At 40.8% G+C, this 27,138-nt stretch overlaps 1 protein-coding gene across 1 annotated transcript in view; it reads left to right on the top strand.

The window, feature by feature from the left end:
• Positions 1-11,733: 11,733 nt before the first annotated feature.
• The window catches only part of LOC139455720 (integrator complex subunit 2-like), a 32,188-nt gene continuing 16,783 nt past the window's right edge, over positions 11,734-27,138 (top strand). The window contains exons 1-10 of the mRNA XM_071237269.1: positions 11,734-12,107; positions 14,689-14,827; positions 16,213-16,318; positions 17,653-17,766; positions 18,833-18,963; positions 19,343-19,507; positions 21,991-22,163; positions 22,328-22,453; positions 25,143-25,214; positions 25,851-25,965. Of these exons, the coding sequence (XP_071093370.1) occupies positions 11,791-12,107; positions 14,689-14,827; positions 16,213-16,318; positions 17,653-17,766; positions 18,833-18,963; positions 19,343-19,507; positions 21,991-22,163; positions 22,328-22,453; positions 25,143-25,214; positions 25,851-25,965 (1,458 nt within the window). The 5' untranslated portion in view covers positions 11,734-11,790. The remainder of the gene's footprint in view (positions 12,108-14,688; positions 14,828-16,212; positions 16,319-17,652; positions 17,767-18,832; positions 18,964-19,342; positions 19,508-21,990; positions 22,164-22,327; positions 22,454-25,142; positions 25,215-25,850; positions 25,966-27,138) is intronic.

Here is a 27,138-nt window from a genome sequence, read left to right as displayed (position 1 = left end):
TTGATGTTACTAGTATAGTTCTACATGCTGTAATAAGAGCCCAACTACTCCGGGATGTTACTAGTATAGATCTACAGGCTGTAATTAGAGCCCAACTACTCCGGGATGTTACTAGTATAGTTCTACATGCTGAAATAGGGCCCAACTACTCAGGGGGTGTTACTAGTATAGTTCTACATGCTGTAATTAGAGCCAATCTACTCCGGGATGTTACTAGTATAGTTCTACATGCTGTAATTAGAGCCCAACTACTCAGGGGGTGTTACTAGTATAATTTTACATGCTGTAATTAGAGCCCAACTACTCCGGGATGCTACTGGTATAGTTCTACATGCTGAAATAGAGCCCAACTACTCCGGGAGTGTTACTGGTTTAGTTCTACATGCTGTAATTAGAGCCCAAATACTCCGGGATGTTACTGGTATAGTTCTACATGCTGAAATAGAGCCCAACTACTCCGGGATGTTACTGGTATAGTTCTACATGCTGTAATTAGAGCCCAACTACTCCGGGGATGTTACTAGTATAATTCTACATGCTGTAATTAAAGCCCAACTATTCCGGGGATTTACCAGACTTGATCTACATGCTGTAATTAGAGCCCAACTATCCCGGGGTTGTTGCCAGTCTAGATCTGCTTGCAGTAATTAGAGACTAACTTCTCCGTTGGTGTTACCTGTCTAGATCGACATGCTGTAATTAGAGCCCAACTATTCCGGGGATGTTACCAGACTTGATCTACTTGCTGTAATTAAAGCCAAACTATCCCGGGGTTGTTACCAGTTTAGATCTACTTGCTGTAATTACGGCCCAACCTTCTCGGGTGGTGTTACCAGTGTAGATGTACACGCTGTAATCAGAGCCCAACTACCACGGGGTGCTGCCAGTCTAGATCGACATGATGTAATTAGAGCCAAACTTCTCCTTTGGTGTTACCAGTGTAGATGTACACGCTGTAATTAGAGCCCAACTACCACGGGGTGCTGCCAGTCTAGATCGACATGCTGTAATTAGAGCCCAATTATTCCGGGGATGTTACCAGTCTTGATCTACGAGTAATTAGAGCCCAACTGCGCAATGGGTGTTACTAGAATAGTTCTACATGCTGTAATTAGAGATCAACTACTTCTGGGGATGTTACCAGTCTTGATCTACATGCTGTAATTAGAGCCCAAGTACTCCGTGGGTGTTACCACTCTAGATCTACTTGCTGTAATTAGAGCCCAACTCTCCCGGGTTGTTACCAGTCATGATCTTCATGCTGTAATTAGAGCCCAGCTACTCAATGGGTGTTACTAGTAGAGTTCTACATGCTGTAATTAGAGCCCAACTTCTCAATGGGTGTTACTAGTATAGATCTACATGCTGTAATTAGAGCCCAACTTCTCAATGGGTGTTACTAGTATAGTTCTACTTGCTGTAATTAGAGCCCAATTGTCCCGGGTTGTTACCAGTCATGATCTTCATGCTGTAATTAGAGCCCAAGTTCTCCGTGGGTGTTACCACTCTAGATCTACTTGCTGTAATTAGAGCCCAGCTGCTCAATGAGTGTTACTAGTATAGTTCTACATGCTGTAATTAGAGCCCAACTTCTCAATGGGTGTTACTAGTATAGTTCTACATGCTGTAATTAGAGCTCAACTATCCCGGTGATGTTACCAGTCTAGTTACACATATAGGTCTTGTAGTTGTAATTTGCCACAAACAGTCCCAGGTATATTACCAGTTCAGGTCTAGACGTTGTAAGAAGTGCCAATCTTACCCGGAGTCTAGTACCAGTCTACGCCTAAAAAGTATGAAATTGCAATGATACATCAACTTCAGATACTTACAATATATTAACATTGATGAAATTACGACAAATAGCAAAAGGAAAGTAAAACTCATTCACAAAAGTAAAATCGCATCCCTAAGATATCTTATATATGGCTGCGACGTTACCTTTGACTTTACGTGTACAATAGCTCCCGACACACCATCAAGGCGTGGAGCGACTGATAGCGACAGATAGCGTGCCTAGGGGCGTGTCTGCACATGTCGGAGTGACAGACCGTCAGGTGACCGAACGTGACATAGAAACATTTGCAGCCAAGCCAGACTCGGAGATTGAACCCGTAAACTGCATGAAGGTTGGAACAAATATTGAAACCTCTCTACCGAATGAGCCACGAATGCCTTGATATTCCACGTGCCCGTTTAAACTTTTTATATGCCAAAAGTTGTTGGGGTATCGCTGTACTTGTACGACACCGGTTCAAGCATGTTAATGTTTTTATTTTGCGAAATTAAGTCTTGGATTTTGTATTCGGGGGCGGTGATTAGATGTCCAGCCAGTGGGCTGCTCGTATAAACAGGATGCAGGTTTTGGATTATATATAATCATGAAGCTTTGATCAGGTGATGGGAGGGAAGCAGTAAAGAATAGTCCTCCCTCCATGAGAGTTCATGCATAACAATATGATTTAACTTAACATTTTGTCTGGACGAACGAGTCTATGCATAGTCCAATCAAAATTGCGCTCCGAAATCGAAATCCAGTTCGTAAATTGTCATGCAGATTTCGGTCGATTGCAGGATTTGCTAAGCATTTGCAGCGCTAATTCGTTGTCAACAGATATTTTTCTAAATCTTTGCATGTTTTTAATCAAGATGCTCACGTGATTTGATGCACTTCACAATGTAGGACTCGTTTTATCACAAGTTATGGATCTTGATTATCGATCAGATTGTCTCGACTGGGCGCCGCCGTTTTGTTTGAAGCAAATGCAAGTGATACGAGAGGTGGAATCTGATTGGTCTATAAGAGAGGCATAGAAGGGACATACTCGTAACAGCCACTGGTGGCGCTACGATCGAGTCCAGGAATTCCAGCCTAGTTCGGCAAGGGTGGAAACTGGACTTTTCTCTTGCCTCGGGAAGATGCTCTTCACCGAGCGTCTTTGATTCATAGGATAAAATGTGAAAATTAATATATATTGTTTGTCCATTGTATAATGACTTACGAAAACAGTAAATCCCATCTGTAACATTGGCGAATGTTACATTGTATATATTTTCACTCATGTGTATGTTTGGGTGGCCTAGTAGACAACAATGACTTGAAATAGTGGCAAGACCTGTGAGCTTATGTTTTTAACGTGTCTTCTTTTGTATGATTATTGTTTATTCATTGACCTTTATCTTAATTGTTAGACCATGCTCCGCTAGCAATACTATAATATACTCAATAATTTAAGTTTTGACAATTACATGTACACATATTATTGTAAGCTTATAGCCTCTCGTGACTCTAAATGGAAATATACCAACATGTTTACGTGACTTGTATTTTAAGCTAAATGCTTTTTATAGCTAAAATGGACAGAATTATCATAAAAATGCCCGCATGTTATCAGAAAACTTCAGGCCACTGTAAGTTGATAGCAGCCCGCATTCTCTAACGACGGGCTGCTATCCGTTATTTGACGTCATTGGCGTCACGTTTCTTGTCTGTGGTGTCATCATATATTATGTTCTATGACCTTGATGTTAGTAAATCAATGACCTCCATTGTGAGGTTTTCATACAACCACTAAACTTATGCTGCTGTTTCTTGTCTTACTCATTTTTGAATTAGCTACAAATTCTATACACTTTAGCTATAATAACGGTAACGGTATTTTTAGTGACATCATTTGCAGAAACCCTCGGTATGTGCCCTCCTTCGTCCGCTAGTTAATGACAGAGATCTAGGGCTTCTGCAAATGATAATGCCCTGAAAACTAAGGTAACCGAATAATATAAAACTGGGAATGGTCTTACAGGGTGCTTCAACTATCCGAACCCTGTAAAAATACATGATAAGCCCAACATTGTTCATTTCGAGAGAAGAACATAACGTTTGTTCATTATTATTCGATTGCGTTGCGAACAAATCATTAAAATAGGATGACGAAGAACAACCAGTGTATCCCAACTGCATCCGATTTGGATATAATTATGTAGAACATTTATATCGCGTTTTACTCATTTGCAAAAGCAAATTATAATGTTTAAAAACATTTGATCTATATCATTATTATGACAATCCATCCTTTGATAAATTTGAAAAACTTATGACATCAAAATGTCAAGCTTACTAATTAGATATAGAAGATCACAGAGCAGGCTTAAGCTGACGAGCATTTTGTCTTTGAAATAGGGTCTCGGGTTGATATTGTCAATGGGTATTCACCCTGCCGCTTTTTAATGGGTCAGTATGCATTTACGTTTGAGTTTCATGCGCATATCACGTTGATCCACAATGGAATAGCGTTGTTTTATTCACACTCGAGCTGTTATGAACCGACCATTTTGTTTGAGTCATTGTATACCATTTTTTTGAAGACATATTTATTTTTCGGTGACAGGGGGAACTAACTAACGCCTTATTTTCAGAACACCCAGCACCTCCTATAATCGATCTTATTCTGCAACTTGGGGACTAATTGTTTTATTTCTGCTTCTTTGAGAACAAATTCCGTGGTTGGATCAATGTTAATCAATGGGGAATAGCGTTGTTATGCAATGGGTTCTAACCTTGTGTTATTCAGTGGTCTTGGGTTCTGCTAGAGTTTTATTCAGTGGTTTGAAGGGGGTGTTTTTCAATGGGTGCTAATATTATGTTATTGTATTGGGCCTAACGTTGTGTTATTCATTTTACCGTAGCTCTCAAAAGACACATTTGATTTGTCTTCTTGTGACTTGTTTAATGTTAAAGATGCAATGTTCAGTCACAGTAGGTCATGGGACCCATGGATGAAATCATTAGTCATCTGAAGTAGAATGAAAATTCTTCACATGTGACGAATGTAGGTTACAATGCGAAGACCCATATATCTGTTAACAGGTTTTCTGTTAATTTGCAATCTGATATCACGTACTGAAAATGTGCTATACACAAGCCTAGGGAGACGTAGATGAAAAAGTTAACAACCCAAGGAAGGCAGAATACGTCATGAGTATAACTGGTGTCGGTTGGATATCTCAATCTGTATTTCACAAATATTGTTCATAAACTAACTCATATTGTCCCATTTTGTAAAACTGAAAATGTTTCCATGACAATAGTGATACCAAACATGTAATATATAGAACTGGAGTGGCACTGATGATCACACGACCCGTGAAGATCCGGGGTAGAATAGGTCTTCATGAACCCATGTAAAAGGCGACTATGCTTGTCATAAGAGGCGATTAACGGGATCTGGTGGTCAGGCTCGCTGACTTGGGTGATGCATGTCAAAGCATCATAATTGCGTGGAACGATGCTCAAGATGTCAATCACTGGATTGTCTGGTCCAGACTATTTACAGACTTCCGTCATACAGCTGGAATATTGCTGGAATATTGCTGATAAACAGTTAACAAACAGTTAAACAAACAAAACAAACAAACAATATCATACGTCACAAAAAAGGATGGACCGGAGAGTGAGATTAGACCACGATAAAGGAAGCTTTTTTTATCAAACAAGACATAGCTGTTATTACTGAATGAGTTAGTATAGTTTTATGCTGCTTGAGCAACATTCCAGCAATATCACGGCGAGGGACTCCAGAAATAGGCTTCACACATATTACCCATATGGGGAATCGAACCCGGGTCTTCGGCGTGACGAGCAAACGCTTAAACCACTAGGCTACCCCACTACCCTATAAATGAATGAGTGAGTCAGTGAGTTGGGTTTAACGCCGCCTTGAAAAATGTCCCACACATTGACAGAAATAGTACAGTTTACTACGATGACTGGTCAAATCAAAAAGTTCTAAGCCTGACTAACTTTAAACTATATGCTATTACAAAGTGAACTGGTCAATGTAGTATATAGTTTAGGTTGTTCATTGCAAGTGTCTTTGGTCTGTTGAGGCCGTTTGTATATTAGTGACAGCCAGTTGAACGTGATAGGGTTCCAAGAACGAGTACCGAGCAGTCATCAGGTTTTTGACTTTAGAGAAAAGTAGTGCCCAAGAAATTCATGACCGCATGTCACAAGTGTATAGGGATAAGTGCCCTAGCTATTCCACTGTTAACGTTGGGCAGCTACGTGTAAGGCTTAGGGAACACGCCTTGATGATGACCCTAGGTATGGACGTCCCTCAACTTCCATCGATGAAGATTTAATCAAGGAGATAGACAAACTGATACTGTCAGATAGACGTTATTGCATTGCTGAACTTGATGAAGACACAAGTCTAAGGACCCGTGAAGCTTCCGGGGTAGAATAGGTCTTCACCAACCCACACTTGCCGTTAAAGGCGACTATGCTTGTCGTAAAAGGCTCGCTGACTTGGTTGAAGTATGTCATCGATCCCAATTGAGTGGATCGATGCTCATGACGTCAATCACTTCATTGTCTGGTCCATGATTTTTTTACAGACCGCCGTCATATAGCTGGAAAATTGCTGACGCGGCGTTAAAAAACAAACAAACAAAGAAACACAGGTCTAAGCCATGGATCCATTGAAGCTATCATTCATGAACAGTTACAGATGAATAAGAGATCTGCTCGTTGGGTGCTAAAGTTTCTAAATTCTGATCTTAAGGTAAAAAGGACTGACATTGCCAGAGAAAATTTACAGCTAATTTAAGAGGTTTTCGTCAAATTCCAAAAGAGATTTAGTAACGGGTGATGAAACATTGATCTGTCACTATGATCCAGCGTCAAAACATCAATCCATGGAATGACACCATTCCACTACTCCGTCACGAAAGAAATTCAAGTCTTCAATATCAGTGAAGAAAGTTATGGCCACTGTATTCTGTGATGCAAGGTGTGTGATCCTTGTTGATTACTTAGAAAGTCAAAAGACGATAACCGATGCACGTGTCAGTCGGCCCTGCGAGATGCTCGTGGAATGTGCACGTGCGTCTCGCTCTTTGGCGACTCCATCCCCCTTGTTGGCACTTGAGCACACTTGTCAATCACCTGAATATTACTTGCCATGTTGATGGGCATATTATGAGCTAACATAGCCCTGATCAAGATCAGTGTAGTGTTTTCTGTCTGTTCGTTTCTTTTACGGGGTGCTACCTAATGAAACGTAAGTACATTGCATAGAATAACATTGATTTTGTTTGTTGTTTAACGCCACGCCACGCTCGGCGGTCTGTAAATAATCGAGTCTGGACCAGATAGTCGAGTGATTGCCATCATGAGCATCGATCCACGCAATTGGGATACGATGACATGCATCAAGCCAGTACCACCCGATCCCGTTAGTCGCCTCTAACGACAACCATAGACTGACATAGTCGCCTTTTAAGCGTGCATGGATTGCTGAAGACCTATGCTACCCTAGATTTTCACGGGCCAGAATAACATTGAACGCACTGCATAACACTGTTACTATTAGTAAGGAAATATTTAGTTTGATGTGGACCTCGCTGTTTCGAATTCCACTTGCGACACATGTTTTTCGTGAAAGCATTCTATCATCATGGGGAAAAGAAAGTTCCGTCACTGCCGAGTGGTGTTTTATTGACAGTTCAGTCAATGAATGTCCGGTCAAAGACAAAGGCGCCACGGTCTATGTGCATTTACACAGTAATAGAAAAAGTAAGTGACAGGTAAAAAAATTAGACACGTTTTGTTTTACCCTGGCAATCTCAACTATCCACCCTTCGTCATTGGGTACATGCTATAAAGTTCATAATGTTGTGAGTCATGCAAAAAATAGCATTAACAACGTTACAAAGCCAATATCTACATAACACTTATAACTCCTGGTCTCAAAATGGCGAGTCTTAGCGCCGTATCGGAAATATGATACCCTTCTCGCCACCGCTGATGCGTGCAATCTACCAGGCACAATAGTAAATTCGATGTTTCCTAACCTTCTGGCCGCTGTTACAAATTTAGTGTATACGCAGAATTCACTAAAGTACTCACGGAAATGAAAATTAACTGCATCTATTTAAGAGCTGAGATCGAAAAAAACAGGTTTTTTTCATTTCCGTGAGTACTTTAGCCTTTTCTTCTCAGTGATACCGGAAGAGCCATCAATCCTTCATTGGTCATACTTATGACGTATTCTGTCTCCCCTGGGTACGTAATTAACGCGTGTATCTACTTTTCTGTACAGCACATGTTTAGTTTAACAGCTTGTGACAACACGTTCACATTAACTGAAATCCTGTTAACGGGTATGTGTCATCGCACATCTTTCACCTGCATTGTAACTTGTGACGTAGCTTCCATCTACCTTACATGACTAATTCACTTCCTCTGCATGGTATGGTGCTGACAAGTCTAAAAACATAATCATGGTGTCACTGTGGATAACTGTTTCTCATGTAACGGTCCAGTGCCGCTACGTTCCCCGACTATATTTCCGGCACCGCTCGGTAATCTCCGGCGGTCGCTATCTTACAGTCATATCATTTGCTGTTAGAAAATTTGTGGCCCAACTATTTTTCTCTCTAGTAATCTAATGACACACTCAAACCATGGAAACAGGATGTATGTTGTCTCTGATATGTTCGCTACTATATTCTTGTATTGAAAATGTTTTTGTACGAATGGCAAACATTAGGGGGATTTATATCTACATTTAGATATTTCTCATGTATCTGTGGTCATTTTGCCTCGTCAATAATTGTACATAGTCTGTTGTGACTTGTTTATGATACAATTGGATAGCTTATGTTCAGCGTTTTATTTTGATACTTACTATTAACTAACTATCTGGGAACTTTAGTATTTCCTTCTTCAGTCAAAGTGACAGAAACTTTAGTCGATTAAGACTAGTTGTTATTCAGATGTAATCGTCTACAGGTCACCGACCAGCTATCGCCCTTTTTTATGTTATTTCTGACATATTCCATGTAACTAAGACAAAATTGTTATGGATGAGCAACTTCTTTATTATGCGCAAATGCGCTTATTTCTGTCCATGAAATAAGATTAAGTTGATTTCTGTCATAAAGCTACAATAGGGAATTCAAAACGATTCTAATCGCAGATTGGTTTCCGATTGGCGATCGATTTCGTCTACACAAGGGTGTTGACTCTTTGCAACCTGGAGGCGACCTATCAGTGATTGATCAGTCATGAGGCGGTGATCCACCGGCGCTTCATCGGTGACTGGTTGTCGATCGGTTGCAAAGTGGTTTCTAAGCGCGGGTTTGCACCATGTCACCGTCTGGAACAAGACCTGTCTGTGCATTACAGCATCATTTTGTCACAAGTACTCCGAGAGTTCACATCAATTATTTCCATTCATCACTGTGGTCTGTAAAGGCAGGAACACAAAAGAACGAGAAATTGTAGAAGATACCCCCCCCCCCCCCCCCCATAGTCTCCATGGCAGCAACTGCAGCATTTTGATTTATTCTTTGCAGGCGGAGCAACTGCAACTGTTCTGCTGTTAACATCTGGACAGCTTGCAAAGAAATGATTTGATTCAGAAAACGCACCCTTTTTTATACGCATTATGTTTTGATCGGTGATCGATCGACAACTAGTCACTGACCAGTCCCCGTTCAGTTGCAACAAGTCACCGAAGAGTCGCTGACTAGTCACCGAAGAGTCGCTGACTAGTCACCGATCGGTCTCAACCGGTTGCAAACATTTCGCCGTATCTGCGGTGGACAGTTGCCGATCAGTCACTGACAAGTTGCAAAACCTTTCTCTTACTGATCGGCGATCATACGCTAATTCCAAATATGGACAGAAGTAGTTGCACCGGTCTCAGCGATCGCCAGTCGGTCGCTAAGGAAATCAGTCGCCAAGAGGTTGCCTCGCGGTCGCATTGTCTACCTTCCTTTTTATAGCATTAATACAGCTGGCTAAAATTGGTTGTATATTTGGGCTGATAGAATTAATTTATGATCTGTGTAAGCACATAGTGGATGTATTGGTAATTGTAAACCATCAGTACAATTAGTAGTTATTTAATCAACCTGTGATGTTTTTACCACGTTTTCTCTATCATTTTATTCTTATTTCATGACCACCCTGATCACTGGAGCACAGCTCCGTGACACAGGGCGAACCGGGATTCGAGCCTATACTGTCATAGGTTCTTGTCGTGATGGCTTGGACAGGGAGAAACACGGATTCATTATTATCATATAGTTGTACATCGAGTTTAAACATGTTACCAACATCATAAGCCTCCAGTGACGTCATACCATTTTGATTTGAGGTTTTTACATCTCAGAAAAAAAAGTCTAGTGACGACGTTATATTATTTTTACGGGGCCTTGTTTTCGCAGAGTAACCACTTTGCAGGAACTTTCTACAGAAGGTTGGTGGCACGGGTAGCCCATTTCCCTGATCAGAGTTGCGTCCCTTGGACACGCCAGAAACCTATGGTCGTGTGATTCGCCCCTATTATGTTTCTAGGTTTGTCAGCACGATACCCGTGCTCGTGGGTTTCACCAAAGTGGTAAACGTCTGATAATTGCATCACTTCGGGCTTTCCTCCCACATTAAACTGATACCCTTTGATATAACTGGAATACTGTCAAAAGCGGCTTTAAAATCAACACACTCACTACAGAAAGTACCTTTGTCCCTTAGATATATTTTGCACGTGAACACAATCTATTTAATACACATGACAATGAGGTGAAACCAAACAACAAATGATGCGTATTATTTAGCCAGAAAGAACCCACAAACAGCAACCGCCTGCAGAGGCGCTGATAAAGCACAACGCTTTTTAAGAATTTCCCTTTTCAAGTTCATTTACGCCAGCAAGGGATATTTTACGTCCGTTTCCTGAAGTTCACGGAGAGTGTGTTGGAAACATGAAATTGTTAATAAATGTTGTTTTAGATTTCTTTTTCTAAAATGACAGATAAAAATCTAAACACCAGTGGCCGGAGATGAAAAGGGGTTCAATCTTGCACGTGGCGGACTTCAGTTGTCAGCTGCGCGTGTTCGTTCTCATGTCATCGAATTCTTTTTATATATTATTTCACTACAATGTATCCCGATTTTTGTCGATTGTTTTCTGGTATTTCTTGTATTTAGACGGTTTATAAGTTGGATAAATATAAAACCTCAGTGCCAGAGAATATCCAGTCTCGATTATCTGACGAAACAGATTCCATATGGCGTAAAAGTAAAAAAATAGCGGTAAGGTTTGTAGAAAATAGTGACTTGGAAATATTTTGTTTGTTTTATTTTCAATTTCAGAGTAGGGGATTCTGGAAACAAATAGAAAAGGGTTTTTCCTCATATTGTGCTATGTGGCGTGTTTAGTTGAAGAATTTACAGAAGAAAGATGTCTTCACTTGCTTATTGTATTTTTCATTCATTATTCTATATTTAGATATTTTAGCTGAAATGTATCCGAAAGATTGTGAAATGACGGGGCCGGGGATCGAACACCGGACCTACCGCTCTCCGGGCGGACGCGCAACCACAAGTCCACTTAGTTTGAGATTATGGCTACATGGGCTTTTAAAACCTTTTTAATATATAGAGAGAAATAAAACACATAGGTAAACTTCTTCAAGTATGAACATGAATGGCAAGACATGATAATCCCTCACAAAAATAATGCGATGAAAACAGAAAAAAAACCCAGATATGATCTCATAAGAAGAGAATAGAACCTGTATTAAAGATGTAACGATGCAAAAATGGCCTGTAAGAATGTTTATCTCCCTTGGAGGACTTAACGTGAACTCCTTACGCTAAGTCATAGGACTCGCTAGCACTGTTGACAATTGAAAAAGCTTTGTTTAGAGTTACAATTACAGTTCAGAGAGCGGAAATGGCAAGACACAATGTAGATTGGTTTTAAAACTTTTAATTATATGAACGACTTGAAGACAATTATGAGTGGCAGAAAGAAACACCGTTCACCAGTGAAATGCGCCGTGTTTCAGGCAATGCAAAGTGTAGACATAGACTCTTTAAGCGAATGTAGCGAATCCGACATTCGACCGGTGCTCGTCAGTCTTGTTCGTATGGCGTTGTGCTCCCCTTTGGAAACAAGCGACAGTTGGACGAAAGCAAGGAAGGATGTCTTGAAAATACTGTCAGGTCTTGACGTTGTGAACAGCATCGTCGCTCTGTTATCCATCGATTTTCATGCATTAGAACAAGACGTGAAAAAGGAACAACAATTGAGGTTATAGGCATTTTACGTATTTTACTGTTTTACGACTTCACTGTCTCACCCCCTCACACGTCAGCTGTAATTTACCCCACTATTAACTGTCTTGCGCAATCCCAATCCTCTGCGGCTCACACAGCATATTGGGGTTAATCCATATTTCTGTTTTCAAGCTTCAAACTTCATACATGTCCTTAAAAGGATTACAACCATTAGGTAACTTTAGACGTTTGTTCCCAAACCTTTTAAATTTAAGTCCACTAGTTTGAACTTGGCTCTTGGCATCATTTTGAGTAGACTATTCTGTTATGGCATTTATTGGGTGACTGAACTTGAATAAACAGAAGTTTTACTAAAATCGAGCTTGGGACTTGTGGCTATAAAGTCGCAGACTGTAAACAAGCAATAATAATAATGGATGGATGGATGTTAACAGTATTGACCAGTGCATAAGTATTAAATTTATTTGCACAGGTATGACAATCCCAAATACTTGATGACTACATACAGTGTAAAAATTTACAATCCAACAAAACCAGTGTATTGTCAACCTAATTGACATAATGGATAGTCGTTGCCATGACCCAGTCATTAGTTTTGTTCTATATATCCTGATGTACCCAATTTTTGAACCGCCAATATGGGATTGCTGATATTAAATAAATAGGTTACATTTGAAAATAGGGTACTCGACAATACAGTACTACAAGAGGAAAACTGTTGATTATATGCTGATTATTTAATTTATTTTATTAATGCAATGTAAGACTTATATCTGAAAATTACCCGTTAAATTACTTCCTCTGATGATTCAAATCAGAGCCAGGGCATTGTGTTTAACTACGACCCCCCTCCCCCTAAAATAGTTGTGTATCAGATAACCCAACCCATCATTTGACTTGCAACCCAAAAGATTTTATTGCATGTGTAAAATGTTGCGTGGAAACTTGTTTTTGACATTCAGAATGAAGTAGGAAATTTCCGTTGGTGACTCTACCGACCTCAACAAAGTCAGAGGTTATTAAAATTCCACACAAGGCCTCAAATATGTTTTCCATTAAGAAATCTTGTCCCCCATGGCACATGCTCGTTCATCACAATTTATTTCTCTGCATTCTGACAGCTGCTTAAACTATTATTTATTAAGACTCTTGAAACCAATATTCTCAAGTGTCATTTTGAACTATTCTCTTGTTTTCAATTTTATTAGTCATTTGAGTGCATAATGTATATCATTTAAGTCTATTCAAATTGAGTCAAACTCATTATTTCTTCATCCAGTGTGTTGAAATTGCTTTCAGTGGTATTAAACAGTGTTAACTTTAACATCAATCACCTTGGCTGAAACAGATTGTTCTTGAATTCTGTTGCTGTTAACATTTGATAATTCAGTCATATCATAATGTGAAGTTTAATTTGAGAGGATTGCTGAAAATAAAGTTTATCCATTTAATAATGAAACTCAAAATCACAATTGTTTTTTGTTGCTCCCAGAATGTAGCAGTTGGGCATTTGACTTCAACCTTTATTATTTGTAACATCAACTGGCAGCTGCAGTTGTTGAAGGTTTTTGTTTTTATCCTCTAGTTACTATGACATGATATCATAGGTTACCTACAACAGTTAAACACTCGTTTGTAAACACTTATTTGACAGGGAAGTATATAATTAAATTTAAAAAAATAAATAAATAAACAAAAATATTATCCAATCAATCAACCCTTTTTTTCTCAAGTCAGTGTTACCCGAAACATGGCTATTATGTTTTGGGGCCTCACGAGAAATGAGCCGACATGGATCAAATCTTCCAAGTTTGATCATCCTTAATATAATGATGATGATGATGATGATGTTTCTGTTTACTCGTAATTCATGTTATTTCACATACATGTACATATTCTTTGTGTATTTAAGTTCTATGCAGCCTTATTTGTTCAGATTTTTTTTTAAGACTAGTCCAGAGGACTAGTGTGGACCTCATTTCAGGTAGCCCTAAAGTTGGTAGCTACCTGTAGTCCTGCTAAGATGAAACAGATATGTTCACTATGTTTATATTTTCTGTCAGTTGTTTTCTGCCCCACTATGTAGCAAAATGGAAGCCTTGAGAACTGTTTCAGAAGCAGGCATAACCATGATCACTAGTCTGGTAGTTTGAGACATTGATAATGAATTTTTTTTCACATAACTTGACCTGTGAAGATCCGTGTTAGAATAGTTCTTCAGCAAATCATGCTTGTTGTAAGAGGCGACTACTGGAATCGGGTGGTCAGGTTCGCTGACTTGGTTGATGCATGTCATCATATCCCAATTGCGTGGATCAATGCTCATGATGTCAATCACTGGATTGTTGGTCCTGTTTTGATTATGTACTGACGGCCGTCATATAGCTGGGCTATTGCGAAGTGCCATGTTAAACAACAAGCAAACAATTCAATAGCTACGGACTAGTTGGATATGAACAATGGTGTCAATGGTTCACAATCATGGTCCTAAAATGCTACTAGTCCGTGAGGACTTCTAGCACAATTATGTAGTTTTTGGATAGCCGACTAGTGTGTATTTCAAAGCTAAGTGTTCAAATCTTTGTTCCTTTCAGAGCTAAACTGGGAGGGAACCAAGGTGACAGTGTTCTTGTGTCACAGCTGCATCATGGGCTGGCGCTGGAGTTTGAACGGAGTGATGCACCTCGACGAATCCGACTGTTACTGAGTGAACTTCTTTACATCATGTCGGAGGTAAACAAAATTTAGCTGTTTAAAAACTGATATTGTTTATCAATTCACAAAAAGTGGGATATGTGTCAGGAGTGGTCTATCTGTATCCAAAATGTTAATCATTAATGTCAACAAGCTCAAACTTATTATTTTGGAACATTTTCTGTCCAAGTTTATGTTTATATGTGGATTATTCTTAGCTGAGCACACACGGACAAACAAAAGAAGATGACTAGATTGTAATTTTAGACCAGTAGCTTAAGTCGTAGATTGATAGAAATGTATCAAAATCTTTGAGCAAGTTTATCGCATTTAGATAGTGGATGTTTACTAACCAAAAGACAGAACGGAAATCCAGGCTTGACATTTGACACCAGCCAATATGTGTGGTGGGAAGAATCTTCTAGCCATGTTTGAAGATCACCAGCCCTGTGCACATAGTCTGACAATTGTGACATATGGCATGATATTAAGCACAGGGTTTTACTGGATCTTAAATCCTTCATCCTAGAATTATTGAAATTATTGAAAACAGATACCCCCCAAAAATGCAGAATGATCCACTTTGACAGAGAATATTAGTGATTTCATGAAAAATATTTTTAATCTTTATATTTTCATCTAAGAATGATGCTGCTATTTAGTTTGGTACAACTTACGATGTATTTCTGTATGTAATCATTTAAAAATTACAATATACACAGTTGAATGCTTTGTGACCTAGCTCTAGCACTAGCACCTGGGAAAGTCCATGTTCCTTTGCAACCAACAGACTCTGAGCATGAGCAGTCTTAAGTCACTTATGGTAGAGTACTGTTTTCAAGTGCTCACATTTCCCTGTTACCCCCATTTTTCAACCTGGGACCCCTACAATGAAAGGCTTTGAATCTCCTTGACCATCAAGATTACAGAATTACAGAACATATTTCAGAAAATACAAAAAGAAGTATGGTAACTAGACAACCTTATTTGTTTTGAAAGTTTCAAAGAATACATTTGTATCGGTCATTTTCAGATAGGTGAATCGTCCCTGTTTTTTTTAGGCCAATAGAAATATAAAAGTGAAAACTGTAAAATTCATTGGCATGTTAAAATGATGTATAGAGGGCTGGCATTGGTGTGGAGTCGTGTAAACTTTGGGGTTTTAGAGATGTTTCAGTGTAGATTCTTATTTTACACATCATTTGCTTGATAACAGTGTTAGAGTCTACACCGAAATGTTGCAATAATTGTTGTAAAGAGGTTGATCATCAATACAGTCTTGTCATCAATGGTCATTAAATGTACTTATGTATAAGAATATAGATGAAGGCACAGCAGAAGTGACAGCATTACATTCAAAAAGACAAAAGCTTAACTCAGCTTCTCAGACTGATCGTTAAGAGTTGCATGCTCCCTGTCTACAGATAAAAGAACAGTCAAAGGGAGGTAACTACCAGAAGCAGAGTGAGTTGTTTGAGAGTGAGGTATACCTGGAGGAGGTGTGCGATGTCCTCTGTATAGCTCAAGCTGGTGAGTACAGCGTGCCTGCAATATACAGACAGTCTCTTGTCTAGTTGTAAATATTCCAAATATAAAACAATTAGGGTACTGCATTTGTTTGAAACAATGCTTGCATATTGGCTAAGGCAATCCATAACACAAGAAATTAAGTTAGTTTTCACCTTATATTATTCACCTTTCTTGCTAAAAGCATGCCAAGAATGATGACTCCACTAGGATGCACTTAAACAAAACATCTGCATTGCAGTATGCAGCAAAATAAAAAAAAATATTTTGACTTTTTTCTGCCTCACACAATTTGTTTCTATCCAATAGTAAAAGTTAGTGAAAGTCCAACTTAAAAATACATATTTTATCTTATCCTGACTCATGTGTATGTACAGGTTACTCACAACCAAATGTTTTCCCAAAGACTTCTATAGTAACGTTATATTTTTTTTAAAAGTAACTAAGCATTCAACAGCAATACCTGTACGTGTGTGCACAATTTGGCCTTAGAGCAGAAATAAAAAAATAAAAAATGACTAGCTTAGCCAGCTCCTTTTCCGAGTACAGGAAGCTAAACACACCACCCCCAGTTTTGCACCAAATGTCACCTACTTGACAATAGCTGCGGTCACATTCAGCATAAGTCATCATGTTGAAAAAGACAGTACTAAATATAGAAAAACATGGTCAGTTTTAATAACTGGATGGATGTACATTTGAAAGACATAAAAATCTTACAGAATATCCTCCAATCACAGCCTGCAGATATCTCTCGATCTGCACTGAAGGCTCCCTACGAAAACCACACTGTTCAAACTGGTTCTGATTTGGTGTAGTAGAACCTAAAAGTATAAATGATATTTTTACTCTGAAAAGTACATTATTATATGCTCTGCATGAGATAATCCATTTATTACTGCCTTGCAAGCTATTCCTATTATAGATGTGGCATTTCTTTGTGAATGGTATGAACAATAATACCTGGTCATATTTCTAGAAGTGCAGTCAATAGCTGAAATACTGCTGATGCGCGATAAGCAGCATCACCCTGTCATTCACTATTCTGTATCCTCCATGTATGAGGTGGCCTCCATGGTCTTGTGGACAGAGTGTCTGCCTGCTGAGAGGAAGGTCAGTGGTTGAATCTCCTGGCCAATACCAACAAACATCAAAAGGTGGTACTCCTAGTTTTCCTCCCTGGAGATTGGCATTAAGGAGATGAAACTGGTCGGCTTGGAGTCAGTATAATATGCTATATAAGCGCAATAATGTTGAACACGACATTAAAACCCCATTTCCTCGCACCTCAGCTTAAAGTATGAGCTGTAATAATGTATGAGCTGTAATGTTTGTAGAGTTGCCGAACCTCCTGCCAATGACAGAGCTAGCGGAGGCTCTGCTGTGTGTCAAGAATGGAGCCTGGTTGCTGTGTCAGCTGGTGTCCAATTCTCCACAGTGCTTTATGACAGGTACTAGGACTTACAGTCTCAAATAAGATTTTTATCCCAATACAATACATCTTCCTCCATAAAAGGGTGCATCCATCTTCCCGAAGCAAGGGACTGTATAAGACCAGTTTCCACCCTTGCCGAACTAGACTGGAATTTCTGGCTCGATTGTAGCGCATGCAATGTCTATTTCGAGTTAAGTCCATTCTATGCCTCTCCTAATGACCAATCAGATTCCACCTCTCATATCACTTGCATTTGCTTCAAACAAAGTTGCGGTGCCCAGTCAAGACGATCTGATCGATGATCAAGGTCTGTATTGTAATTAAACAGGTCTTATTAATTCTTCATGCAGGGAGGTATTGTATTGGAGTGAAAGATCTGGTTTGTTAACTCTAAACACCCGAACAGCCACAGGCTACCTTATATCGAGGGAGTAGCAATAGGCAGAGTTGTGTCAGTCAGTATTGCCAGGATATGCTTGTCTTGGGCTTCAATACCAGATTCACTCCATGCTTGTTGGTTCCAGTAAAACGGAAAACGACTACAATCTGCATCACTTTGGCACTTTCTGCTACATTAAACAGACACAACAATTTTGGTCTGATCTTACGGTCAATCTACAGAAACTAGGTACAATTTGCTAGTAAGTTATCAAACTTTAGATGATAACCACGCACTCTTGCCCATGAAGTTTGGAACAATTGATTGTATATTTCTGTTATATGTCTGATTTGTAAGGTGTTTATAACACAGAAGGAAACAAACATTGTTCCCAAGTTTTTTGAGTTAGGTCTTGCACCAGAGAGTCTGTGAAGATCCTGGGTAGAATAGAAGCGACTAACGGGATCGGGTGATGAGGCTCACTGCTTGATGCATGTCATCGATCCCAATGCGTGAATCGATGCTCATGATATCAATCACTGGATTGTTTGGTCCAGACTCGAATATTTACAGACAGCCGTCATATGACTGGAGTATTGCTGAGTGCAGCGTTAAACAACCAACCAACCAACCAACCAGAGAGTCATGCTGTCTGGCACAGTGTTCCAGATGCAATGTAACAGTGCAATGCAATGTGTTTCAGTGTGTAGCAGCCTGGTGTCGCGGGGGGAGCGTGTGGATGAGGAGACACTGGGAGGCAGACAGAGGCTGGAGATGCTGAGGATGTTGTGCACCATCAACCCCAAGGAGGCTCTCAATGTCAGGAGGATGTGTGTAAGTGCTGATGGACCAGCCAGTGTTGTATTGGGGGCACACAGGACTTTCAAAGGAGCTGTAATCCTCTGTGCAGAGATGCTGCCTTCTGGCAACCCATAATCATGGGTTGGAATCCCAGTTTGACCTGATAATGTTTCTAGATTTGTCAGCAGCAGATCTGTTCTCATGGGTTTTGCCTAAGTAAACGTCTGAGACCTGCATCACCTCAGACTTTCCTCCCACATCAAGCTTATGCACAGTGACATGACTGAAAAACTGTTCAAAGGGGCACTGAGAGCCCAGTAAAATGAAATAGGGTGGTATTCATGGACTTGTTGAGGGGAAACTCACAAGACATTTCTTGAGTAAAACCCTAATGCAGTGTCTTGTTTTCTAGATCCAACACTGTACGATGCCTGGCTTAGCAATAGCTTTAACATTGCAAGTAGCGGAAGTGTCTCACTCAGAGGAGGAACTTGTCTCCTTCGTCAGCTGTTTGTTGCTGGGCAATGACCAAGCAGTGAGACTCTGGTTCTCCCAGTTCATTAAGGCTGGCCAGAAGGTGAGTGGAAGCTCAGTTGTGATTGGCTGTGTGGTATCTGTGACATAACGCTTTGTTTTGATCAACTCTAGTTGGCTTTCTTATGATTGGAGACGAGTCAGTGGGAATGATACCCAGAGGATGAGCATAATTATGGATGTTGTTCAACTTATTGCATTTGGCCTAAGGTGACTCAGGAGTTAGATAAAGAAAGAGGCATGAGCTATTTTTGAAGACAGTTTCTCATACCACAAAGGTATAGCCATTTAAGGGAGCTGTGGTCAATTAAACAAGGCCTGTATCTGTATCTTCAACATGCCTATGATTAGGCTTAAGAAAATAAAAGAATTGGTTCTCAGGCAATGGTTTTTGAAAATATACTGTGGGCGGGCGGTTTCTTTTTTGGGGGGGGGGTTGTTCAACTTGTATGTTACCAATAAACAACTTTGTACAATCAACCTGGGAAAGGGCCTCCCTACATAAATGTATTCCTTGAGGAGTAAATACTGGAATACAGTATTTGACCATTGTCGGACTTGGAATATTTTTATTTTTTTATTATGAAATGGAAATAAAAACAGAACATGCGGTGAACTTTACTATGATGCGGGCGGTGCCTGAGAACCAAGACTATTATTTTTTTAGCCTTACATGTATAGCAGTGAAGTTACAAATACCTATCCATGAAGTCTTGATGTTCTACTGGTTGATGAATGCGATGAGGATCATCAGCATTATTAATACAGGTATTGGTAAGCATAATGGAAAATATAGGACTTGTCCTGTGTTGGCAATGATTTCGTAAGAGGCGAATAACGGGATCGGGTGATCAGGCTCACTGACTTAGTTGATGCATGTCATCGTATCCTAATTGCGTAGATCGATGCTCATGATGGCAATCAATGGATCGTCTGGTCCAGACTCGATTATTTACAGATGGCCGTCATATAGCTGGAACATTGTTGAGTGTGGCGTTAAACAACAAACAAACAAAATGTTTTCTTGCTTAGTTTAAGGAAATTTAAATGTTCACAATGCTTCCTGACAGGGAAATACAAGCTCGTTTCAGGTAAGACATGAGAAATATATATTACGGTCCACATTCAATAGGCTGTTTTGATTCCAGACTCACTGTGCAAGTAGAACACAGGTCGGGATCAGTTGTCATTGTTAATTGAGATGCAGTTCAATGAAATCTTTTTGACTCAGCACCTGGCCTGCACAAGTTGTTGGTTAAATACGTTCACGGTGGCACAGTTGTCAGCACAGTTTTAGCTAACCTTACTGACAGTCAGGTGATGGCCTGTTTGTCTGGCATTCATCATGTGTTGTCCATTTTCCATCATAAACAGCTTCTTATACCACAGCACCAATGAACCTGAAATTTGATGACTCCACAATCTGTTCAAGAGGTTGCAATGTGAAACCTATTTATGGCTTTTACTTGTCCATTTTGGTTCAAAATATAAAGAAATTTGGCTTGTGTTAATTTACAAGATGGGGGAGGGGGGACTTATAACACATATGTTCTGATTTTTGCAGTTTTTAAAGTTTTGACCTTGTTTTCTCCTTTGTGTTATGACCATGCTCTTTTCCCCAAATACATATTTGACCCTGTAAACTCCTGAAATGGCCTGACTGAGGGAGATGAACTTTAGCATGTATGTTTTTCTGATGATGTCTTCCTATTTTGTTTAAATCATAACAGGCATAAGGATTTCAGTGTTTGTTCTCAGTCTTCATTATTTACTAAGGAAATATTTATGAAGTGTCTGTCTTTGTTACTAAACGATTGCCATTGATATCTTGGTGAGCTACATGTCAGGTATTTGCCAATCAGTTCATACATGATTTCTCCGAAATTAATGTACCCCCTAAACAAAATTGAATGTAATCTTGGAGAAAAGTAATATAATGGATTACAGCAGAAGTCCAGATACACAATGGACACTTTTATAGCCAGATAGTGTAATAACAGGACTTACTTGCGTACTTCAGTACAGATTTCTTCCGGTGTTGTGTGATCTCGTTAACATTTTTGCATTGTGAAATAGAATCGAAGCTCATTGTATGTGTGTATTATGCTCTTACTGGTAGTCCAATGGTAGTCAACTACTGTATTCCAGTATTTTACTCATCAAGGATTACATTTATGTAGGGAGGCCCCTTCCCAGGTTGATTGTACATACCTAACTGTTTATTTGGTGACATACAAGTTTAAACAAACCAACAAAATTAAACATCTGCCCACTCTATATTTTAAAAAGCCATTGCCTGAGAACCAGTTTTTAAATTTTTTTTAAGCCGAATACTAAGTTTTATAACAGTTTGTGAAATGGTAGGTATTGGTATAGAATTAATTTTCTCTTGTATCTTTTTGTGTGAATTCTTTTGGTCCACCAGTGAACTATTACAGACCATTACAGGCTATTATTTCGGAATGACTGAAAATTGCTTTGCGTCTGTCAAACATCACCTGCCCATCTTATGGTTTTGTTTGACAGCGGAAGCGTGAACCATCAGGCTGTATGCTGTACACGCTGCGACAACAGCTACTGGACCAGGTGACCTCCATCGTTCCGGCCACACGGGGAGACAAGATGGCAGAGAGCAGTGTGATCCAGGCCAGCATGCTGATACGGCTGTACTGTGCTCTGAGAGGGATGGCCACACTCAAGTAGGTGGAGAGCTAACTGCCTGTCGTAGGGGTATGATGAAAGGTCATATGGTCAAGTATAATTTATCACTTTCTGTGCTATCAGCAGCTTCAGACTAGATACTTTTAGGTCACATGTTCTGTTGACTAGATGATTTGATGAGGTCACTTGTTGTTTTGACTAGATACTCTGACGAGGAAATGGTGGCTCTACTGGACCTTGTAACAGCTCGACCTCCTCCCTCAAAAGCTGGTGCTCACTTCATATCCCTGGGACTGTGCACCCTCATAGCTTGTCCGTATCTCCTGGGGTGAGTACTTTATATCCCTGGGACTGTGTCCTCTCATAGCTTGTCCGTATCTCCTGAGGTGAGTACTTCATATCCCTGGGACTGTGCACCCTCATAGCTTGTCCGTATCTCCTGGGGTGAGTACTTTATATCCCTGGGACTGTGCACCCTCATAGCTTGTCCATATCTCCTGGGGTGAGTACTTCATATCCCTGGGACTGTGTCCCCTCATAGCTGGTCCGTATCTCCTGGGGTGAGTACTTTATATCCCTGGGACTGTGTCCCCTCATAGCTTGTCCGTATCTCCTGGGGTGAGTACTTTATATACCTGGGACTGTGTCCCCTCATAGCTTGTCCATATCTCCTGGGGTGAGTACTTTATATCCCTGGGACTGTGCACCCTCATAGCTTGTCTGTATCTCCTGGGGTGAGTACTTCATATCCCTGGGACTGTGTCCCCTCATAGCTTGTCCGTATCTCCTGGGGTGAGTACTTCATATCCCTGGGACTGTGTCCCCTCATAGCTTGTCCGTATCTCCTGGGGTGAGTACTTCATATCCCTGGGACTGTGTCCCCTCATAGCTTGTCCGTATCTCCTGGGGTGAGTACTTCATATCCCTGGGACTGTGTCCTCTCATAGCTTGTCCGTATCTCCTGAGGTGAGTACTTCATATCCCTGGGACTGTGCACCCTCATAGCTGGTCCATATCTCCTGGGGTGAGAACTTTATATCCCTGGGGCTGAGCACCCTCATAGCTTGTCCGTATCTCCTGGGGTGAGTACTTTATATCCCTGGGACTGTGTCCCCTCATAGCTTGTCCGTATCTCCTGGGGTGAGTACTTTATATCCCTGGGACTGTGCACCCTCACAGGTTGTCCGTATCTCCTGGGTTGAGTACTTCATATCCCTGGGACTGTGTCCCCTCATAGCTTGTCCGTATCTCCTGGGGTGAGTACTTTACATCCCTGGGACTGTGTCCCCTCATAGCTGGTCCATATCTCCTGGGGTGAGTACTTCATATCCCTGGGACTGTGTCCCCTCATAGCTTGTCCGTATCTCCTGGGGTTAGTACTTCATATCCCTGGGACTGTGTCCCCTCATAGCTTGTCCGTATCTCCTGGGGTGAGTACTTTATATCCCTGGGACTGTGCACCCTCATAGCTTGTCCGTATCTCCTGGGGTGAGTACTTTATATCCCTGGGACTGTGTCCCCTCATAGCTTGTCCGTATCTCCTGGGGTGAGTACTTTATATCCCTGGGACTGTGCACCCTCACAGGTTGTCCGTATCTCCTGGGTTGAGTACTTCATATCCCTGGGACTGTGTCCCCTCATAGCTTGTCCGTATCTCCCGGGGTGAGTACTTTACATCCCTGGGACTGTGTCCCCTCATAGCTGGTCCATATCTCCTGGGGTGAGTACTTCATATCCCTGGGACTGTGTCCCCTCATAGCTTGTCCGTATCTCCTGGGGTTAGTACTTCATATCCCTGGGACTGTGCACCCCCATAGCTTGTCCGTATCTCCTGGGGTGACTACTTTATATCCCTGGGACTGTGCACCCTCATAGCTTGTCCGTATCTCCTGGGGTGAGTACTTCATATCCCTGGGACTGTGTCCCCTCATAGCTGGTCCGTATCTCCTGGGGTGAGTACTTTATATCCCTGGGACTGTGTCCCCTCATAGCTGGTCCGTATCTCCTGGGGTGAGTACTTTATATCCCTGGGACTGTGCACCCTCATAGCTTGTCCGTATCTCCTGGGGTGAGTACTTTATATCCCTGGGACTGTGTCCCCTCATAGCTTGTCCGTATCTCCTGGGGTGAGTACTTTATATCCCTGGGACTGTGCACCCTCATAGCTTGTCTGTATCTCCTGGGGTGAGTACTTCATATCCCTGGGACTGTGTCCCCTCATAGCTTGTCCGTATCTCCTGGGGTGAGTACTTCATATGCCTGGGACTGTGTCCCCTCATAGCTTGTCCGTATCTCCTGGGGTGAGTACTTCATATCCCTGGGACTGTGTCCTCTCATAGCTTGTCCGTATCTCCTGAGGTGAGTACTTCATATCCCTGGGACTGTGCACCCTCATAGCTTGTCCATATCTCCTGGGGTGAGTACTTTATATCCCTGGGGCTGTGCACCCTCATAGCTTGTCCGTATCTCCGGGGGTGAGTACTTTATATCCCTGGGACTGTGTCCCCTCATAGCTTGTCCGTATCTCCTGGGGTGAGTACTTTATATCCCTGGGACTGTGCACCCTCACAGGTTGTCCGTATCTCCTGGGTTGAGTACTTCATATCCCTGGGACTGTGTCCCCTCATAGCTTGTCCGTATCTCCTGGGGTGAGTACTTTATATCCCTGGGACTGTGTCCCCTCATAGCTGGTCCGTATCTCCTGGGGTGAGTACTTCATATCCCTGGGACTGTGTCCCCTCATAGCTTGTCCGTATCTCCTGGGGTTAGTACTTCATATCCCTGGGACTGTGCACCCTCATAGCTTGTCCGTATCTCCTGGGGTGAGTACTTCATATCCCTGGGACTGTGTCCCCTCATAGCTTGTCTGTATCTCCTGGGGTGAGTACTTCATATCCCTTGCAAGCATGAGTTAGATTTCACAAATAGTATTGGAGAAAATAAAAAAATGAAAATATGGACTCTGATGAAACTCTTGATTGACACACTTGCACAACGACATCTTTGTGCTGTGGCAGATCCTTGGACCAGGAGCAGCAGGTCATCGACTGGATCAAGTGGCTCATGACAAATGAGAGCATTTTCGAGAAGTGAGTCGATTCCTTTCACATGATTGCCTTGTGGAGTGGATGCTTTATGCCTAGAGATTGCCCAGTAGGATGAGTTGATCCTTTATGCATATCTTGTATGCCTTGTAGAGTGGATGCTTTGTGCATGGTATGTTGTTACACCTTGTCTTGAATCATTAGTCAATAATGACAATGATGAAACATGGTATCTTTGCTAATTGACCAGTCACAACTGATTTCCCAGCCTAACTGGCAATACCATGACAACATTAAAGACATGTACATGACATCACTATCAAGAAGAACAGATATACATTCCATAAGTAAGGATACATTCTATTCCGTGTGAGATGAAATAAAATGTTTACAAAGGGACATAACTCTTGTAGCCTTCTTGCATACCATTAATAATAATATAGTAACCTCAGAAAGATTATCATTGATTGGTTGATAAAGTATGTTTTTACACCACTTTTAGCAATATTTCAGAAATATCACACTGGGGACATCAGAAATGGGCTTCACACATTCATAAGATTATCATGTTTGCCTTGGATTGTAATGCTGATCATAAGATGTCCTTTGTAACATCATGATTAGAATAAGGTCCCCTTGTTTTCATCCTAACTCTGACCACTGGTGTGATTCTTCCTGCAGGGAAGCTGCAAGTGGGACATCATTTGGTGAGATGCTGTTCCTGATAGCCCTGCACTTCCACAACAACCAGATACATGCCATAGCTGACCTGGTGTGCAAGACTCTCGGCATGAAGGTAGTTAACCCATGTACATTGCTGTCAAGGTTTCAACGTTCTTCCTTTGGTAAACCGACTCTCAGACCTCAACCTGATCAGTGTTTTGTCAGTTTCTCCAGCCATTTATTCAAACCAAGAGCCTTCATGTCATGCAGGGGGGCACAGGTGGCCCAGTCGTCTAAGGCGCCGCAATTCGCTGTGCAGAGTTGCTTCCCTCGGATATGCCTGAAAGATATGATTGTGGGTTACTCAATTATTTTTCTAGGTTTGTCAGCACCATACCCGTGCTCATGGGTTTCACCAAACTGGTAAACGTCTAAGACCTGCACCACTTCAGGGTTTCCTCCCACATTAAGCTGACACGCCATGATATAACTGGAATACTGTTAAAAGCGGCATTAAACCTAACTCACTCACTCACTCATGTCATGCAGATGTCTTAGTAATGCTGTGTTGTTTCAGCAACATGTGTTATTAATTACAACATAGGAAACATCCCTTACATTAAACACCTTCACAGAGGAAATAGTGCACAAGAACCCAATTATGCCATATACAGATCATCTGGCATAGTACCTATGCCCAAGACATTAATTTGTTTGATTTGATACCAACAATTTACAGAGTTGTGGCCCTTGCTCCATGATTTTCGAGTTAGAACATACCGTATGAAATGGGGACAAGTTTTCTCAGAAACTTCTGAAGTTTACATGAATGAAAGTTTGCATGCTTATTTGAGAGAGACTTGTCAAGATTGAGTTCAAAAACTGGTCCCTTAATGTAATTTTTACACAGTAATGACCATTGATCCATGTTATTTTAGTAAGTGCATAGTGTCTGCAATAGGGACAAGTTTTCTCAGAAACTACTGAAGTTTACATGAATGAAAGTTTGATTCCTTATCTGAGAGAGACTTGTCAAGATTGAGTTCAAAAACTGGTCCCTTAATGTATTTTTTACACAGTAATGACCATTGATCCATGTTATTTTAGTAAGTGCATAGTGTCTGCAATAGGGACAAGTTTTCTCAGAAACTACTGAGTTATGTTTTCCAGAGGAGGGACCTTTCATGTGTATTAATTTCACATAAGACGGTGCAAGTGCCTATCTCTACTCTTTTTTTATGGTTCGTATTCACTACTACATGAACAAAGAAAACCTTATAATTATTATTGTTATTATTATCATCAT

Source organism: Haliotis cracherodii, unplaced genomic scaffold, assembly GCF_022045235.1.
Source record: "Haliotis cracherodii isolate W230 unplaced genomic scaffold, xgHalCrac1.p SCAF_11, whole genome shotgun sequence".
NCBI classification, from domain to species: Eukaryota; Metazoa; Mollusca; class Gastropoda; order Lepetellida; family Haliotidae; genus Haliotis; species Haliotis cracherodii.
This window is presented reverse-complemented; position numbering and strand designations above follow the sequence as displayed.